The sequence below is a fragment of the Peromyscus eremicus genome, chromosome 23, assembly GCF_949786415.1.
Source record: "Peromyscus eremicus chromosome 23, PerEre_H2_v1, whole genome shotgun sequence".
NCBI lineage: Eukaryota > Metazoa > Chordata > Mammalia > Rodentia > Cricetidae > Peromyscus > Peromyscus eremicus.
The window spans coordinates 32,062,793-32,081,663 of record NC_081438.1 but is presented as its reverse complement, the minus strand read 5'-3'; the positions used below and the strand labels follow the sequence as shown (position 1 = coordinate 32,081,663).

General features: G+C 49.4%; 1 protein-coding gene across 4 annotated transcripts in view; it reads left to right on the top strand.

Moving 5' to 3' along the window:
- Dnaaf5 (dynein axonemal assembly factor 5) overlaps positions 1–18,871 on the top strand; it is a 38,076-nt gene that overhangs the window by 7,314 nt on the left and 11,891 nt on the right. For all 4 annotated transcript variants that reach the window (XM_059249904.1, XM_059249907.1, XM_059249906.1 and 1 more), the window contains 5 exons: positions 4,518–4,750; positions 5,982–6,194; positions 8,947–9,090; positions 13,109–13,277; positions 18,022–18,169. In XM_059249904.1, the coding sequence (XP_059105887.1) occupies positions 4,518–4,750; positions 5,982–6,194; positions 8,947–9,090; positions 13,109–13,277; positions 18,022–18,169 (907 nt within the window). The remainder of the gene's footprint in view (positions 1–4,517; positions 4,751–5,981; positions 6,195–8,946; positions 9,091–13,108; positions 13,278–18,021; positions 18,170–18,871) is intronic.

The window sequence follows — 18,871 nt, the reverse complement described above, 5'->3', positions numbered from 1 at the left end:
GCTGGAATTGCTTGCCTGTCGTGCCCAAGTGCTGAGGGCAGCATGTCTTCAGAACGGTGGCCCGATGCCAGGAGGACACAGAGTCATTTTCTTTCTTTTCTTTTTCTTTACCAAAAAAAAAAAAAAAAAAAAAAAAGCTGGTCTGGAAATGAGTAGAGTTCCCTTTGAATATGTATCACTGTGCCCGTCCGTCTGTTTCTGCCCTGCCTGCATTCCATCAGGGTGTTTGGAATAGAAACTTGAATGGGAGTGGATGAGGAGAAGCTGGCTGGCAAACTGGCTAGCACCGTGGGAGCTTTTTCCTCTCCTCAAGGGCAGGTCATTCTGCCTTAGCAGCACACAGACAGGCCTTGTAGACAAGAGTAAGGTGTCAGGAGAAGAGGGAAATCACTTTCACAGAAGCCAGGTTTCCCTGATCCCAGAACCCCAGCATCTCTGACCCCTCCGAAAACTGAACTTTGACCTCAGCACCAGCTTCAACCTTCCACCCTGTCTCTCTCCCCAATCCCTCCAGGTGGAATGTTCTTTGCTTCACTGGACCTGACATGACCTTACCTTTTCCATTGGTTTTTGGCAGCTAGATGGATGGCTGCTTGTTGCCAGGGTGTCTGTCTTTGCAGATGTTCATGGCACTCCTGCTGAAGAGTCCATTGTCTCTTAAAGTCTCAGGGCACTTATCACCAGCACCAGAGCAAGCATGGCCCAATTAAGCTTCTTTTTCTGCCTTTTGTCACTGTCATGTTGCAGTTATTTCCTCAGAGAAGATTTATAAACAGTGCTGAGCTCTCTGGGCCTCCAGGCCAACACTTTTGGACTCCGGATTTGAGTAAATGATTGCTCAAACCCCAGGGCCTTCCTCCCTGCTTACCTGTGCTAACATGCTTCTAGACAGAGATACAGGACCACTGACCTCTAGCCTGCCCATAAATCAAGTGGCGGATAATCAAATCTAGGAAGGAATTTAGATGCTGAGAAACAAATATGGCCGGTAGACAGCCAGTGCCAGGACACTTGTAAAGTGGTTGCTGTTTCTCAGGATGTCAGCCATGGTGCTTACCACCTGTCCAAGGTAGACACTAGACAAGAATGCAGCTGGGCCTCCCCAGCAAAGCTGGAGATTATCTAACAACATGGAGAGCTCCAGAGGGAAGCAACCCACATGTGCCCGCTGGGGGAAACAAGGTATACCAGGTAAAGGTAAAATGGCAAGGTAGGCCATCCCTCAGCCAAAAAGGGGAAGGACACAGACATGTGCCACAGCATGAATGGATCCTGTTAAGTGAAAGAAGCCTGTTTACAGAGCAGTCAGTACACACACACACACACACACACACACACACACACACAAAAAAAAAAAAAAAACAAAAAACAAACAAACAAACCTGGAGACACATAGGCACCAGTGTCCTAAATAATACTCTCAGTCCAGCAGAGTTAGTCCTGCCATTTGGGGTGTTGGGAAGTGAGGGGGAGCTTCTGCATTCAAACATCTATAAGGTTGTATAGAAAGTGTTAAGTTACTTGGAGGTACGGCGTGAGAATTAGCTTTGTTTTTTTCTCACTGTTTGAATTTTTTACGTTTTATTTATTTGGGCTGTCGAGATGGCTCGGTAGGTAAAGGTGCCTACTGCCAAGCCTGGCAGCCTGAGTCTCATTCCTGGGCCCACGTGGTGGGGAGAACCGACTCCCACAAGTTCTCTGCTCTCCACGCATTTATGGCATGCACTCAAAAAATAAACAGTTTGGAAGAATTTATTTTGTATTTCACATGTTGTGTGTTGAAAGTACATGCACACAGAAGGCGTGGCACATGTGAGGGTCAAAGGACAACTTTGTGGGGGTGGTTCCAGCCTTCCACTTTGTTTCTGAAGCAGGGTCTGCGGTGTCTGCCGCCGAGTTAGTTACTCCAGTTAGTTGGCCCAGGGGCTTCTGAAGGCGACTCCTCTCCCTGCCCTTCATCTCTCCATAGGAGTGCTTAGATTACAGAAGCATGCCGCCACATATGGCCTTCTTTGTTTTTATTTATTTTTTTTTATTTTTTTATTTTTTTTTTGGTTTTTCGAGACAAGGTTTCTCTGTGTAGCTTTGCGCCTTTTCCTGGAACTCACTTGGTAGCCCAGGCTGGCCTCGAACTCACAGAGATCCGCCTGGCTCTGCCTCCCGAGTGCTGGGATTAAAGGCGTGCGCCACCACCACCCGGCTTTTTTTTTTTTTTTTTTTCCTTTGTTTTTAAACATGGGTTATGGGGATGGAAGTCAGACCATCAGACTTTTGCAAGTGAACAAACCCAGGCGTCAGGCATGCTAGGCAAGTACACTACCAACAGCCATGTTTAGACAGGGCCTGAGTTGCCCGGGCTACCTTGACCTTGTTGGTGGTCCTTCTGCTTCAGCCTCTGAAGCAGCTGCACGACAGGCCTGGGGGAAAAATCAGGCATTTTTAAGGAATGTGTACCCCACTCGTGGGAGAGTAGGTTGGTTAGTCCTGGCTGCATTTGGTGGCTCAGCTTGTGTTTGAGGCCATTAACATACATACGTGCCTTTTGACTCAGTGTTTCCATTTCTTAGCATTATCTAAATTCATCAGTCAGATTTGTGATATTTATATTTACAGATATTTGTTATAGTGATTGTAAGAAAATTAAAGTTGCTGTGCATGGTGGAGTTTGTTAGTCCAGTATTCAAAAAGCTCAGACAGGAGGATTGCTGTGAGTTTGAGGCTAGCCAGGGCTACATAGTTAAACCTTGTCTCAAAAAACACCCCCCATCTCCCCAATAAAGGTAAATGGAAACAACTGGGCCAGTGATTCCCAATACTGGATCCACATGGTGCTGAAATCATTCTGTGGGTTGGGTTCCAATATCCTGGGGCAGTGCAGACCAATGGAATGCTCCTCCATACAGTGGAAGCATCCACATCCATGCTGTCCTGTGTAGCATCCTCTGGCCACATGCTTATCAGGTGCTGAAATGCCATTGGCACAGTGGGGAGCTGAGGTATTTGTTGTGTGTAGACTACTTGCTGACAACTGCACCCACAAGGTGCATAGAGCCAGTGCTGGCTGAGCTGTGCTGGGAAGACTGGGAGTGTCATCCTCTCTGATAGGAAAGCAGGCTAGCCAGGCTTGGTAGAAATGCCTGAAGGCTGAGACAGGAGAGTTTTAAGTGTCCTAGGCTATGGAGTGCATTCAGAGGAAATTTAGTGAAGCCCTACCTCAAAAGAGGGCTGAGGGTATAGCTCAGAGTCACAACGTTCTTCTAGAATCCACCAATAAGGGACTGGACGGGGTATGGTTCAGCAGTAAAATTTGACTAGAATCCACCCTACCAGTGGGGAGCTTGGGGTGTGGCTTAGTAGTAGAGTGCCTGCCTAGCTCCCTATCAGTTATAGAGTGCTTGCTTAATAAATGGGAGGTGTAGGTTCAATCCCCAGCAATACACAGTGTTAAGAAGGTGGAAAAAAAAAAAAGTAATTATAACTTGTGTCCAGAATATACTGAGAACTTTCAGAGCTCAATAAGAAGAACAATTCAAAACTTTTTTTTTTTTTTTTTTTTTTTTTTGAGACAGGGTTTCTCTTGTGTAGCTTTGGAACCTGTCCTGGATCTCACTTTGTAGACCAGACTGGACTTGAACTCACAAAGATTCGCCTGGCTCTGCCTCCCAAGTGCTAGGATTAAAGGCATGTACCACCACCACCAATTAAAAACTTTTAAACAAACAATATTTGGAGAGATATCACCCAGGATGGTAATTTTTAAACAGCACATAAGCCTGTGAAGTGTCATTGGCATTGGGGAAACAGAAATCGGACCTCAGGGAGATGCCACTGTACCCTTCCAGGCTCAGCTAACTTGAAGGCTGGCCATACCATGGCAGGGAAGTTGAATGGTGCAGGTCCTGTAGAAGATAGACAGGTGCTTTTTTTCCTAAGTCAAGCAAGTACCTACAGTATGATCTGACCCCAGTAAACTGTGTACTAGGGGTTCAGCACAATGCCATTTCAAACAGCCCCAAGTCAGAGCTAAGCTCTCAGGAGATGAATGGGGAAACTGCTGTGTCCACTGCCTAGACTCCTCCAGCAGAGTTGGTGTTATTCAAGTCCACCGAGCAAAGATGTTAAGAGAGTACACTAGTCTATAACCAGGTCCATTGGGTGGAGGGGCGGGGAGCCCAGGAGCTAAGTTTACTTCAGGGTTTATGGTGATGGTTTGCAGGTGTGTCCCAGTGTGATTTCTTGTGTGTCATACCTCAGCATAGCCATGAGGAATACTTTATGACCCTCACTTTTCCCCCCTTTTTGTGGGGGGTGGGGTTTTTTGTTTGTTTGGTTGGTTTTTTGCTTTCTCTTTTTGAGATAGAGTCTCATTCTGCAGCCCATGATAACCTGGAACTATATAACCCAGGCTGGTCTAAAACTTGAAGCAATCCTACTGTCTCAGCCCTCCCTCCTGTCTTGAGAACTTTCAATCTGTCAGACTGAAGCTATCTCTGTGGGTTCCCATCTTCTCCCTCTAGAGAGCCGTCCTGGCCTGGGCTGCCGAGAGCTGGTCTTCAGGAACCTCTCCAAGGTGCTTCCTGCCGTCTGTCGTGACATCACCGACTGGGTGGTAGGGACACGGGTAAAGGCCGCACAGCTGTTGCCGGTGCTGCTGCTGCATGCAGAGGACCACATCACGCAGCACCTGGAGATCATCCTCAGAACCCTGCAGCTGGCATGTGCCGACGAGGAGAAGGCTGTGGTCAGCAGTGTGAGTGCCCCATCGTCTTGCAAGTGGCAAAGCTCAGCCCTGTACACATCAGTTCTGTGCTCATCAGCTGCCGCCTGCCCTTCCGCCCCCTCCATATTCAACCACTAGCCTGGCCCTGGTGGGCCATCAAAGCAGACTGTTTGACTTGAGCACACAGGACATGTGCAGAATGTGTACTTTTGTCCAGACCCTGCAGAACTCTGCTTCCAGTGACCAGGCAATCAGCAGTCAGTTTGCTAAGAGACCAGTTTCCTTAACCCAGGCACACTTACTTATGTCATTTCCACACAGAACTCGGAGAAGGGAGCATTGCAGTGTATTCATATGTGTTTGCATATGTATGACCATGTGGTGTGTGCACATTTGTGTGTGAGTACATGTGTAAGTGTATGCATGCTTATAGAAGCCCAAATTTGACATTGGGTATCAACTGCTGTCCAGTTGATTACAGGGCCTCTCACTAAACCAATTCATCTAGTCTTAACTCGCCAGCTCACCCCAGGGATCCCCTTGGCCTGTCTCCTAGGTACTGGAATGGCAGGAGGCCACCACCCCTTCCCTCCTTTTACATGGGTGCTGGGGATCCGAACTCTGGTCCTCAGGCTTGTGCAGCAGGCTCATTCCTTATTCACTGAGCCACCTCCCCAGGTCTTATCATAAAACTTTGAACTGCTGTATCTCTCCATGTGGATTTAGGAAGGAGAGGGGGGGAATGGTGAGAAGCACCATGTGAAGGTGGCTGTGTCCGTGTTTCCTGTGCCTCCCCTGTGTGCTGCCCGTGTCTGCTCCATGGTGCAGATGCAGAGCTGGCCAGAACCACGAGCATCACACCTCCCTCTCCTGCTGCACCCGCCCCCTTCCTGGGCAGCCCTCACTGCTGCCCAGCTCTGTGCTGTCGTCTGGGAGGGAAGTTCATGGAAACAGCAGTGAGGGGCCGTGGGCTGATGCGGCAATGCCCCACATCAGTTCGCGGTTTGGCATCTCGGCCTTGGCCTTGTTGACTTACCCAGGGTGTGGAGGCACTGAGTGTGTGAATGAGAAGCTTAGGCTGCTGGTGTCACAGGAGGCAGGAGAGCCAGACACACCACTTCAGAGCCCTTGGTCTCCTCCAGGTCCTGTACACCGTGCCCTCTGGCAGGTGGGAAGCCCTGTGGGGCAAGCCCAGGCACCACTGGGAGCCCTGGCTGTAGCCTTGTCTCCAAAACTCTGCTTCTCCCTGTCTTCCTTACAGTGTGTAAGAGCCGCGGAGCTCATTGGCACGTTCGTCAACCCAGAAGTGTTTCTGAAACTAATCTTAGCAATGCTGAAGAAGGCGCCCTCTGCCCCTGGCCTCTTGATCCTCTCATCTGTCATCCAGGGCTGCCCCCAGAACACCCTCCAGCCGCACCTCAAGGTCATAGCCACAGAGCTGGCCCAGGAGCACATCTGCCAGGGGTCTGAGAATGTAAGTCTGTGCCTGGAAAGGTTGGCACCAGGACATCCTGGTGCTGGAGAAGGGAGGTAGCCCTGCTGGCCACTCTGTCAGTGTAGCTGCTGATGGTGGCCAACCCGAGGGCAGCAGCACACCCAGGTGCCAGTGGCTTGGACAGTTCGGGGCACATCCGTCTCCCAGGAGACTCCAGTTGGCCTTGCTGCTGTGGGTGGTCATAGGTCAATGGCATGAGTCTGAGGGAGTCTTGGGTCCTGCTCTGGAGACAGAGACTACACATAACATCAAGGTTGGTATGAGCAGCACATCCTCGGGGGTGACCAAGAGCTCATTCTGTCGGTGACACATCAGCACATGAATCCTATGTTTGAAGTAACCATTTGTGACCTGACAGACAGGTTCGCTTTAAACTGAGCCAGAGCAGTCCAGCCCTCAGCTTTACCACTGGGATATGTTCTGGTTGCTTCTGCTGAGGGCAGAATGAAGGTTGCTGTATTGAATTGAGTTAGGCATACCCCCATATCAAGCACCCAGATCCTCTTGTTGGGAGACTTGGTTCTGTTCACTGGCCAGCCAACCTGTTTGGGCCTTGGTGCACCTAGAGATGGTTCAGCTCTGGCAAAGCTGGGCTTGAGGGAGGGACACTGGCTGACAGAAGTCAGCCCTGGTCCTCTGTCCAGCCATTTCTGTCGTTGGAGTGAGAGACCCATGGGTATAGTGCCATACACCTGTCGTCTTAGTTACTTTTCTAATGCTGTGATACAGTACCATGACCAAGGCTGTTTATACTATTATGTTTGGAGGATTATCGTTTCAGAGGGTTAGACATCATGACAGGGAGCACAGCAACAGAAAGGCGTGGCTCCGGAGCAGTAACTGAGAGCTTATGTCTTGAGACAAAACCACAAGTCATAGAGAGCTAACTGGGAGTGGTGTTAGCTTTTGAAGTTTCAAAGCCCACCCCCAGTGACATACTTCCTCCAACAAAGCCACACCTCCTAATCCTTCTCAAATAGGCCCACCAACTGGGGACCAAGTATTGTTGGGATACTAGGTTCTGCTCACTGGCCACAGGTTCAAGAACAGCCTGGGGGTGGGGGGTGGGGGGATACTGTAAGACATTTTATTTTTAGATAACAAAAATAATAAGGGAAACCCATGGAATAGGACTGGAGTCTTGGGAAGGAGTGAGGACAGGCCATGCTTATGGACGAGTCCACATTTCCCAGAACTCAATTCAGAAAAAACACTGCCATGCTTATTCTGTGTTCTGTGGAACCTGTGGAATAGGCATGGTAGAGGAATAATAAAGAATATGAATTTTTGCCTTCCTACAGCCCATGGCAAGTTCTTCACAGGGTCCCACTGGTCACCCAGCCATGGTTCTGTAGCAAATGCACCTGAAGCCAGAGGAGCAAGTATGGGCAGGTTAGCCTTCGGTGCCTACATCAGTCAGAAAGCTGTGGTGTAAGCTGGATGAACACTGCCAGCTAAGCCCTAGCCTCAGCTCCACTCTAGGTACTTTAAAGTGGGTCCAAGACATGCAGTCATTTCAGCATGGGGGTATCACAATCTATGTTCCTGGCACAAAGTTGTTAATGCGAGCTTTAGGGGGTTGTTTTTTGTTGTTGTTTGGTTTGGGTTTTGGGGGTTTTTGGTTTTTTTTTGTTTGTTTGTTTGTTTTTTTTTTTTTTTTTTGAGACAAAAATCTTATATAGTACAGGTTGAAATAACTGCTATGTAGCTGAGTTTGGCCTTGAATTTCTGATTCCCCCTGCCTCTACCTCTTTGATCCTGGGATAACAGGCCTGTGAATGAAAAAAGAAATAAAAGGAGAACATGAGTGCTCCTAAGAGGTTGAGGCTTTTGTTATAGATGTAAGGGAGAGCACAGGCACAGGCAGAGACATCTGAGAGAGTCCAGAATGAACATGACTGCAGACTGAACCAGGTGATGTGGGTCTGGGATCCGGGAGCCAGGAGGCCAAGAGGCCATCGTAGTCAAACTGGCCGGGTTATCTAAGAATCAGAGAAGCTGGGGGAAGGGTAGCCCAGCCAGTCTCTGGACTGGAGAGGGTAGGGTAGGGGCAGGGTATGCCAGCCAGAATGTCTCAGAATGCCGAGAGAAGGTGCACTCTCCCTCACCTCTGGCACTCTCCCCTAGGAAGGCTGAAATTCCACAGGCTTCTTTGTGCATTCATGTCCTTTATCATTCCTCTACCACATCTATCCACAGGTTCCAGAGAGCACAGAACAAATAGGAACAGCATTTTTAAGTTTTAAGATACTAGTGAACATTTCACAAAATATATTCTTTCTTGCGAGGCGGCGGGGGGGAGGGGGGGGGCGGGGGGTTGAGACAGGGTTCTTTTATGTAGCCCTGACTATCCTGGAATTTGCTCTGTAGACCAAGCTGGCCTCAAACTCAAAGAGATCTGCCTACCGCCTCCTCCCAAGTGCCCTGGCTCTGGCTCTCAGAGAATATGCCCCCCCGCCCCGCCCCCCTGGAGCTGAGGACCAAACCCAGGCCCTTGTGCTTGCTAGGCAAGCGCTCTACCACTGAGCTAAATCCCCAACCCCGAGAATATGTTCTTAATCCCTCTGTCGCTTCCCTTCTGGCCCAACTGTGCCCTTCTCCGTGGGTGTGCTCTGGTCGAGGCCTGGTAGCCCTGAAGTGGGCGCAGCGGCTCTTTTGGCTCTCGGTACATGTCCCACACTGGCAGTGGGCTGCGGAGGGGGGGATACTGACTCCCACTGGTCTCTTGCAGAATCTCTACCTGGAGCATCTGCTGCTGTGTGTGCAGGCTCTGCTGTCTGTGTGTCGGGAAGACTGTCGTGCCGTCAGCCTGCAGCTCATGGAGGTGCTGGTGACGATAATGGCAGTCTCAGGTGCTGCGGGCCTTTGGAAGAAGGTAAAGCCGACAGCACCCTGCAGCTACAGTCTTTCCGCAGGAGATGGAGCTGTCTTCTGTCAGTCTCCAGCGTGGGTGAATGCCAGGCCTGGGGCAGGCCTGACTAGCAAAGCTGAAAGAATCAGAGCATTTAGGAGTCACTCACAAAGTGGCCTCAGGTAGTCTCCCCCAACCTACTGACCTGTCTTTTGTCTAGGAGTGAAGGCTGTTCCTGAACCCCCTACCCCCCCAAAAAAATTCTCTTGAGGCTTCAAAGCATTCCTGTGCCGCCAAACGCTGGTGGCCGTCCTGTGTTAATGGCAGCCCAGCATTTGGAGGGTTTTTCTGTCCCCTTGACATGTATTTAAGCTTTAAATTTTTCTTTTTTAATTTTATTTGGGTTTTTTGTTTTGTTTTTGAGACAGACTTATTACATAGCTCAGGCCAGCCTTGAACTTCTGAAGGCAAACTTCCTATCAGAAAATAAGGTGGAGAATGACTGAAGTAGACACTTTATGTCAGCCTGGTCTCCACATGCACATGTGCATACACCCCCACAGATACACACACATACACACACAGTTACCAAACACCACACACACACACACATCACCAAACACCCCATAGACACACACATACACACACACACACACACACACACACACACACGTCACCAAACACCCCATAGACACACACACATACCCACACACCCCACAGACACCAAACACCCCATAGACACACACACATACCCACACACCCCACAGACACCAAACACACACTCACACATCCCTTAACATCCCTGTGGGCCTCAAGCTCATGGGACCAGATGCTGCTGCTTCAGGGTGGAACCAGAGCAGGGCTCTTCACCACCTTCATGGGCCTGCAGGATGCTTAGGTGTCCTGTGGAGCCTGCCAGAAGGAGCCTTTCCCCTCTTTTGTTAGGGACTTTCTCAGTTCAGATTCTTCTCTTTGAAGACAACCTTTGCAGAAGGTATGTGTCATATGTCATCAAGACAGCTTGTCACTGATAGAGCTATAAATTCTAGCAGGGCTGTGCCTGCAGGCCACAGGAAGGAAGCCAAACCCATCAGGTCAGGAACAGAGAGATACGGCCGACTGCCTAGGCCCCTGATGCCGAGGAATGTCAGGACTGCCTAATGTATTAAATCCTAGGAGGTGGCTGCAGCTCTCTCCTTAGCTGCAGCGGGGTCTTTTTACCTTGAGATCTGGTCTCAGTGGGAGAGCTAAGTGGTGGAGCGGGAGGGCAGCCCTGGTTTTATGGTTTTGGAGATTTGGGTAGTTTTGTTGTGTGTGTATAGGATGGAAGCGTAGTTCTGGGATAGGCCCAGGGCCTTGCTATATTAAGTGTGCACTATGTACTGACATGCATTCCCAGCCCCGGTTCCCTTTAGTGTTTTTTGGTGTTTTGTTTCTGTCTGGTCTTTTTTTTGGGGGGGTGGGGGGGGTTGTATTATTTTAGTTGTGTATGTATGTGTGTTTGCATGTGTGTATGAGCACAAGTGCCCTCAAAGGCCAGAGACATTGACTCCCCTAGAACTATAGTAACACATGTTGTGAGCTGCCTGACATGGTGCTGGGAACTGAGCTCAGGACCTCTGTAAGAGCTGTACATGCTCTTAGCTGTTGAGCCATCTCTCTAGCCATGGGTTTTTGTTCTTTAAACAAGGTCTTGCTATATAGCCCAGGCTGACTTTGAACTCTTGATCCTCCTGCCTCAGCCGTCTGTGTGCTGAGTCACCGATAGGACTGTAAATTGTAGCCATTTCTTTTTTTCTTATTTTGTGAGTATGTGCATACAAGTGCGCAGGTCAACTCATGTGCATGGAGGTCAGTGCCATTCCTCTGGCACCATCCACTTGATGAGTCTTTTCTTTCTTCCTTGGTCTTTTATTTTACTCCTTTTTTGTTTTGTTTGTTTTTATAGACTGTGTGGCTTTGGTGGCTGTCCTGGATCTCGCTCTGTATTCCAGGCTGGCCTCTAACTCACAGATCCACCCGCCTCTGCCTTCCAAGTGCTGGGATTAAAGGCGTGTGCCAGCACCGCCCAGCTATTTTACTTTTTTTAAAAGGTTTTTAAATTTGTGTATGTGTACATGAGTGCAGTACCTGCAGAGGACAGAAAGAGCTTCAGATTCCCTGGAGCTAGAGTTATGGGTGGATATGTCCTAAGTTCGAGTCCTCTACGAGAGTAGTATGTGCTCTTAACTGCTGAGCCATCTCTCCAGCCCCAGCTTGTTTTTTGTTTTTGTTTGTGTATTTGACAGTCTTACTGGCTTACCAAATAGGCCAGGCCAGCAAGTCCTAAGGTCAGCACCCCCATCCCACCCCGTCTCTGCCTCTGCATTGCCGAGATTACAGGCATACACCCCCACGCCTGACTTCTTACGTGGGTTCTTGAGATCAAATTCAGGTCTTCATGCTTGCAAATGACTGAGCCACCTGCTCCCCCTCCCCTGCCCCCAACCCAATGTCTTTAAAACTACTTCCCCTTTGTCCGTGTGTGGTCAAGCTCCTGCAGCTCTCAGGACCCAACAAAACACTCATATACACATGTACACGTGTACACACCCATGCACACACACCTGGACCCTGATCTCCTGAGTGGATAGGTTTGTGTCTGTTACTACCTGCTGTACAAACAGCACAGACGAAGGCAAATCCGTGTATGAGAGTGTTGTAGAAGGGCATCAGCCCTGATGTAGACCTGCTGCAGCCCTGCTGCCTGCTCTTTGGGGGGCCTCTGTTTTATAGCACTTGCCTCCTGGTCAAGTGTTTTCTGTTTAGCTGATGGTTCCTTTAGGTCATAGACCTCAAATGACAAGAAAATCTCTAAGAATGTTAACCTTCGCCGGGCGGTGGTGGTGCACGCCTTTAATCCCAGCACTCGGGAGGCAGAGCCAGGCGGATCTCTGTGAGTTCGAGGCCAGCCTGGGCTACCAAGTGAGTTCCAGGAAAGGAGCAAAGCTACACAGAGAAACCCTGTCTCGAAAAACCAAAAAAAAAAAAAAAAAAAAAAAAAAAGAATGTTAACCTTCAAAAAGTAAACTTTAGCCGGGCGGTGGTGGCACACGGCTTTAATCCCAGCACTCGGGAGGCAGAGGCAGACAGATCTCTGTGAGTTTCAGGCCAGCCTGGTCTACAGAGCAAGTTCCAAGAAAGGCGCAAAGCTACACAGAGAAACCCTGTCTCGAAAAACCAAAAAAAAGCAAACTTTAGCCAGGCAGTTGTAGTGCACGCCTTTTAATCCCAGCACTTGAGAGGCAGAGCCAGGCAGATCTCTGTGAATTAAGGGCAGCCTGGTCTACAGGGGGAGATCCAGGACAGGCACCAAAACTACACAGAGAAACCCTGTCTCGAAAAAAACAAACAAACAAAAAAGCAAACTTTAGCTAGGCGGTGGTACATTCCTTTAATCCCAGCACTCCAGAGGCAGAGGCAGACAGATCTGTGAGTTTGAGGCCAGCCTGGTCTACAGAGAAAGTTCCAGGATAGCCAGGGCTACACAGAGAAACCATATCTCGAAAAACCAAAGAATAAATTAATAAATAAAAAGAGGACTCTAGGGGGCCAGTGAGGGGACTCAGCAAGTGAAGTTACACCAAGCCTGACGACCTGAGTGTGATCCTTGGAATCCAAATGGTAGAACAAGAGAACTGACTCCTTCAAATCACTTCTGACTGTCAAACGTGCACCGTGGCATGCATTGTCCACCCCCCCAAAGTAAACCAGCAAATGGAAATGAAAAGAGAAATTGGCCTCTAGAGCTGGTGCTAGATCTCAGTTGGTAGAGTATTTACCTAGTATGATACAGCATAAACTGGGTGTGGTGGCACATATCTACAATTCCTACACCCAGAGGGTAGAGACGGGAGTATTAAGAATTTGAGGAGATCTTTGGCTATATTCTAAGTTTGAGACCAGCCTGGACTACATAAGATCCTTTCTCAAAAACCCTCCTCAAAAAAAGTATTTTTAATTTAAAAATTAGACTAGTCTCAACTTGCGTTTACCTTTTTAGGCCCAGAAGACCATGGACACACTAGCCGAGGTGGAGGACATCCCCAGCAGTCCGGACCTCTACCGCAAGCATGTGGGTGCGCTCCTGGAACGGCTGACGGCCTCGCATGGCGAGTGGACAGTGCACTCGGTGCAGTTGCTGAAGTTCACTGTGGTCCTCACCCAGGCAGGTGAGCCTCAGCTGCACCGTCCTCACCATCCTGAGCCCCAGGACCCGGCCCTGACCCAGGCATAGTTTTTGTTTGTGTGACAGGGTCTGCTGCATGGCTCAGAATGGTCTCAAACGGTTGTGCTGGGATCACATGGCTTCCTTCACAGCTTGTATTCTTCAGATACTTCTGTTTTACAGTAACATTAAGCATCTCCAGCCTCATTGGCATGTGGCCCTGAGTTTCCCCTTGGAGGCTCTCTGGAAGTGAAAAGCATTGCTTTATAATCCTTACTGGGTTTTTATTTTACTTTGTTTTGTTTGTTTGTTTGTTCTTTGTTTTCAAGACAGGGTTTCTCTGTGTAGTTTTGGTGCCTGATCTGCAACTCACAGAGATCGGCCTGGCTCTGCCTCCTAGGCGCTGGGATTAAAAGGTGTGCACCACCACCGCCCGGCCTTACTTTGTTTTTTAACATTCTTTTTTTTTTTTTCCCCGAGACAGGGTTTCTCTGTGTAGCTTTGCACCTTTCCTGGAACTCATTCTGTAGACTAGGCTGGCCTCAAACTCACGGAGATCTGCCTGGCTCTGCCTCCTGAGTGCTAGGATTAAAGGCATGCGCCACCACCGCCCGGCATTTTTTAACATTCTTAATGCCAAGTGGTCCAGCTCCCTTCACAAATCCCACTTGAGGCCCCAGCTCTGGGGAGGAGAGGCTGTAAATACATCAGCAAAGGCCCTTCCCGTGCTCCAGCAGCCCAGCGTGCTCCAGCAGCCCAGCATGGCAGGTGGCACGGTGTCTCTGTGTTTATGCAGAGGGAGTAGTTTGCCGCGGTTGTTTAGAATATGAACAGTTCAGAAGACAGATGGCCCCGCGGGACTGAGGAGACAACTCAGTCAAGGGCTTGTTGCACAAACACGAGGACCTGAGTTCAGTCCCCAGAGCCAGTCACAGAAAGCCAAGTGTGACATGGAGAGATGGCTCAGCAGTTCAGAGCACCTGCTGCTCTTGCAGAGGACATAAACTTGGTTTTTAACACCCACATGGTGGCTCACAACTGCCTGTAACTCCAGTTCCAGGTGATCCAGTGCCCTCTTCTGGCCTCTGCAGGCACCAGACACACACATAGTGCACATACAGACCTTCGAGGTACAATAAAATAAATCTTTTTTTAAAGGCCAGGTGAAGCGTCATGTTCCTGTAATCCTGGCACTAGGGAGGCAGAGACAGGAGGATCTGTGGGGCTTGCTGGCTGGCCCGGCTAGGTGACTCAGGGGGCCCTAGGTGCCATAAGACAGGCTGTCTTGAAAAATGAAGTGAAGAGCCCTTGAAGAAGATGCCTGATGTTGAACTCTGGTTTCCACATGTGCACACCCACACAAAGAAATGACAGCAGAAATGGTGGGCTTGAGCCAGGCATTGGTGGTGCACACCTTTAATCCCAGCACTCAGGAGGCAGAGCCAGGCAGATCTCTGTGAGTTCGAGGCCAGCCTAGTCTACAGAGCAAGATCCAGGACAGGCACCAGAGAGAAACCCTATCTCGAAAAAAAAAAAAAAAGAAAGAAAGAAAGAAAGAAAGAAGAAGAAAGAGATAGGCTCATACAGCAAGCCATCCCACACCCCTGAGAGGTCCTGTTGTGCTGAATGAAGTTGCCTCGGCCTGTGTGTCCACGTTATGGGAAGGTTCTACCACATCCCTCAAGACCCAGAACCCTTCCACCGTTGGCCTGGGTGGGCTGCAGTGAGGCCCTTTGTACTCAGTTTGGCTGTGAACGGTGGCATTATTGTAGTTCTAGTGTGGTCTCCAGCTCTGCCACAATCAATATGGTATGTGCTCTCCTTCCAGGTTGCCCCAGATCCCTCTGGGGGCCATGTCCCACCACCCCCCAGGCCCTCAGCTTCTGGGCCTGTTTGGTGCCAGAGAGATGGGGTATAGGCATGAAAACCTACACATTGGGAGCCTTTGGAGTCTTTCTGCTTTGACTTACTGAGATATAAAGACCAGAAGTACAAGGACTCACTTAGGACAGTAGTTTCTCCCATCCCTGTCAACACTGGTGATAACAGCACTGTGATGGCCTGGCACGCTTGTTGGCATTGACCAGTTACAGGGTAATCCCAAGCCAGGACCAGGGGCAGAAGCAGGAGCTGAGGGTGCAGCTCTATGCCCTGCTTCCAGTCCCCATCCCCCAGAAAAGTTGGACCTGCACTACTATGGAGCACATTTCTCAGGATGGATTTGTTTTGTTTAGAAGACAGGGTCTCATGCAGCCAAGGCTGGCCTCAAACTGGCTGTGTAACAGGATGAGCCTTGAAGTCATCTCCTAAGTGCTGGGATTGTAGGTTTTCACCATCATGCCCACGTTACACAGTGCTGGACTGGAACCCAGGACTCCAAGTGTGCTAGGCAACACTCTTAACCGTGGAGGTATAGCCCCAGCCCCTCACTAGGTAGATCTTTATCTTGGAAGGCAGTTTGCTTCTCACTGAAATGCAGGTGGGAGTGACACCTTCCCTCTCCTGCAACCCCTTTCTTTGTGAATGAAATGATGCTGAGTTTTTATTCTGAGGGCTGGCTCATCAGCTGCAGGGTTCCAGACATCTCTCCTTTGATGTTGACGGAGTCTGAGCAAACCCTGGCAGTTGCCTGTGCTGCTTGGAGCAACCCTCTGGCACTGCCCAGTGCGGGAGGGATCCTGCTTGTCTCGTCAGGCCAGCAGCTGCTTTTCCCATTGTGGTCAAACCTGTTGCCTCCTTAGCCCCATTTCCACTGCACAGACCCTGGACACACAGGAGATTGTGAAACCACATCTTGAGGCAGGAGATTGAGGTGACTTGGCTTGTTGTCCAGTTGTAGAATTAGCAGACTGTGCCTGGGTTTATGCTAAATACAAAGTTCCACTTGGGGCACAGGGCACAGCTGGGAAGTGTTGGGGGACATGTTCCGGCGTGTCAACTGTATGTGACCCACTCCAGAGGCTCTACTGTTCCAGTCACAGGCAGTGAACGCTCAAGTAAGAGGTTGTGACCTGGGGGCTGTGGGGTGAAGGGAGCAGGGTCCCCTCTCTTCTCTTCCATACCGTAAGGCTTGAGCAGATGGTGGGCATGCTTTGACTGATTGTGGTGCATTGTTCAGATATTTCTTGACTTGAGATAGATGTAAGCGTTTGGTAAGGAGGCCTGTGAAGTGCTTGCCTTGCAAGCCTGAGGGCCGTCACCAGGCTCTTGTAAAAAATGCCAGGCATTTTCTTGTTTATTTGAGAAGGGGTTTTTCTGTGTAGCTCGGGCTGTACTAGAACTTGATGTGTAGACCAAGGTGGCCTCAAACTCGGATCCATCTGCTTCTGTCTCCTGAGTGGTGGGATTAAAAGCTACCACACCAGGTAACCCCAGCCCATGGAGATATATTAACAGGCCAGTCAGTCCCTAAGGTTCAGTGGCCAGCCAGGCTAGCCTAATCCTCAAATCTTAGGTCTGTGAGAGACCCTGCCTCTACAAGAAGGTGTATGGCCATGAAGGAGCAATTGGAGGCCAAGGTATTATCTTGAGTTCAGAGCCAGTCTGGGCTATAGAGTAAAATCTTGTGTCAAAAGAAAAAAAGGGCTAGAGAAGTGGCTTGGCCGTTAAGACCTCTCCCAGCACTCAGGAGGCAAAGGCAGGTTGATCTCTTGAATTCGAGGCTAGCCTGGTCTATGTAGTGAGTTCCAGGACAGCTAGGGCTACATAGTAAGACCCTGTCTTGAAAATAACAATAACAAACAAACAAACAAACAAAAAAAAAAAAACCAGAAACTAGAGCTGGAGAGATAGCTCAGTGGTTAAGAATACTGGCTACAGTTCCAAAGATCCTGAGTTCAATTCCCAGCAACCACATGGTGTCTCACAATCATCTATAATGTGATCTAATGCCCTCTTCTGGCATTCAAATATACATGCAGACAGAGCACTAAAAAAAATACATTAAAAAAAAAAACCTTCTCTATGAAGCATAAATATTGTGGGGCATGATGGCACACACCTTTAATCCCAGCACTCAGGAGGCAGAGGCAAGCAGATCTCTGAGTACGAGACCAGCCTGGTCTACAAAGTGAGTTATAGGACAGCTGGAGCTGTTACACAGAGAAATCTGTCTCAAAAGAAAAAAAGGCCTCTTACCACTCTTGCAGAGGTCTGAGGTTGGCTCCTAGCACCCATGTCATGTGGCTCTGAACCACCTGTGACCTCGGCTCCAGGGAGGTCATGGCTTCTGGCCTCCAGATACTGCAGTTATACACACGTATCTTCAGGCACACATGCATGTTATTAAAAATAATGGAGAAAAATTTTTTAAAGAAAGAATTTGGAGGCCGGGCGGTGGTGGCGCACGCTTTAATCCCAGCACTCGGGAGGCAGAGGCAGGTGGATCTCTGTGAGTTCGAGGCCAGCCTGGGCTACAGAGTGAGATCCAGGAAAGGCGCAAAGCTACACAAAGAGACCCTGTCTCAAAAACCAAAAAAAAAAAAAAAAAAAAAAAAAGAAAGAAAGAAAGAAAGAATTTGGAGGTTGTAAAGAGAAGCCAGATTTGTGTCTTGGTCACATGATAAGAGCATTCTGGGGTTAATCTTCTGTTATTGTCCTCAGCAACTGGGAGAGCAGTGTGGAAGGAAGGGGAGCCCCGGCACTGTGGCCTGCAGGGCAACTCTCCCACCACGCCTGCTCCTGCCCCCTGCCCCATCAGAGAAGCCTGGCAAGCCAGCAGCTTGCTGCAGCCCTCCTCTTTTTTCCAGGCCCAGCTGTGGGAGAAGCGCTGCAGCATGTGATTCCCACCCTCAGGACCTGTCTCCAGCCCACCACGGACCCACACATGCGCCTGAAGCTCTTCTCCATCCTGTCCACGATGCTGCTGAGACCTAAGGACACTGTTGACTCTCAGGGGTAGGTCAGTCCTCAAGTCTATGCAGAGCCTACATGAGTGTTGGATGGGTCCCCATCTTCCCATGCTACCCTGGGCAGGGCCCCCGAGGGCTAAGGTGCAGGCTTCTTGGTGGTCTGTATCCCTAGCATCCGCCCTGCTAGGTAAACAGTGGGCTTGGTGAGTGCACCACAGAGACACAGACAGTAAATCAAAGTCACTCTAGGGGAGTCATTAAAATTCCATTGAGTGAGAAAGTTTTAGGGCACATTAACTATTAATGGCTTCTGTATCAGCTGTTCTGTTCTAAAAGCCTTTTGGTACCTTGCAGACCTAACAGACCTGACTGAATTAGCATTGATGGTGAAGGCTTAGGGGTAGCTTTCTGTTATCTCAGAAGAGCTCGGAGGCAGCATTGTAGCCTAAGAGCCTCCAATTTTATGGCTTTGAAGTAAAGGAAAAGTCGAACAAAGAGCTTAGGAAAAGAACAGGCTCTGGGTGGGTGGGTAGCAGCCCAAGACCCAGGAGCTCATCCTGGGAGAGGACCTGTGAGTGTGGCAGAGGATGTAGAAAGTCAGAGCTGCCCTGGAAGAAGACCACACACACACACACACACACACACACACACACACACAGTCTTAAAATACTGCCTTCCTTGCTTCCTTGGGCAGAATATGATTAAAACCATACTGGGACCTCCCAAGCCTTACCACCCATGGCAGCCC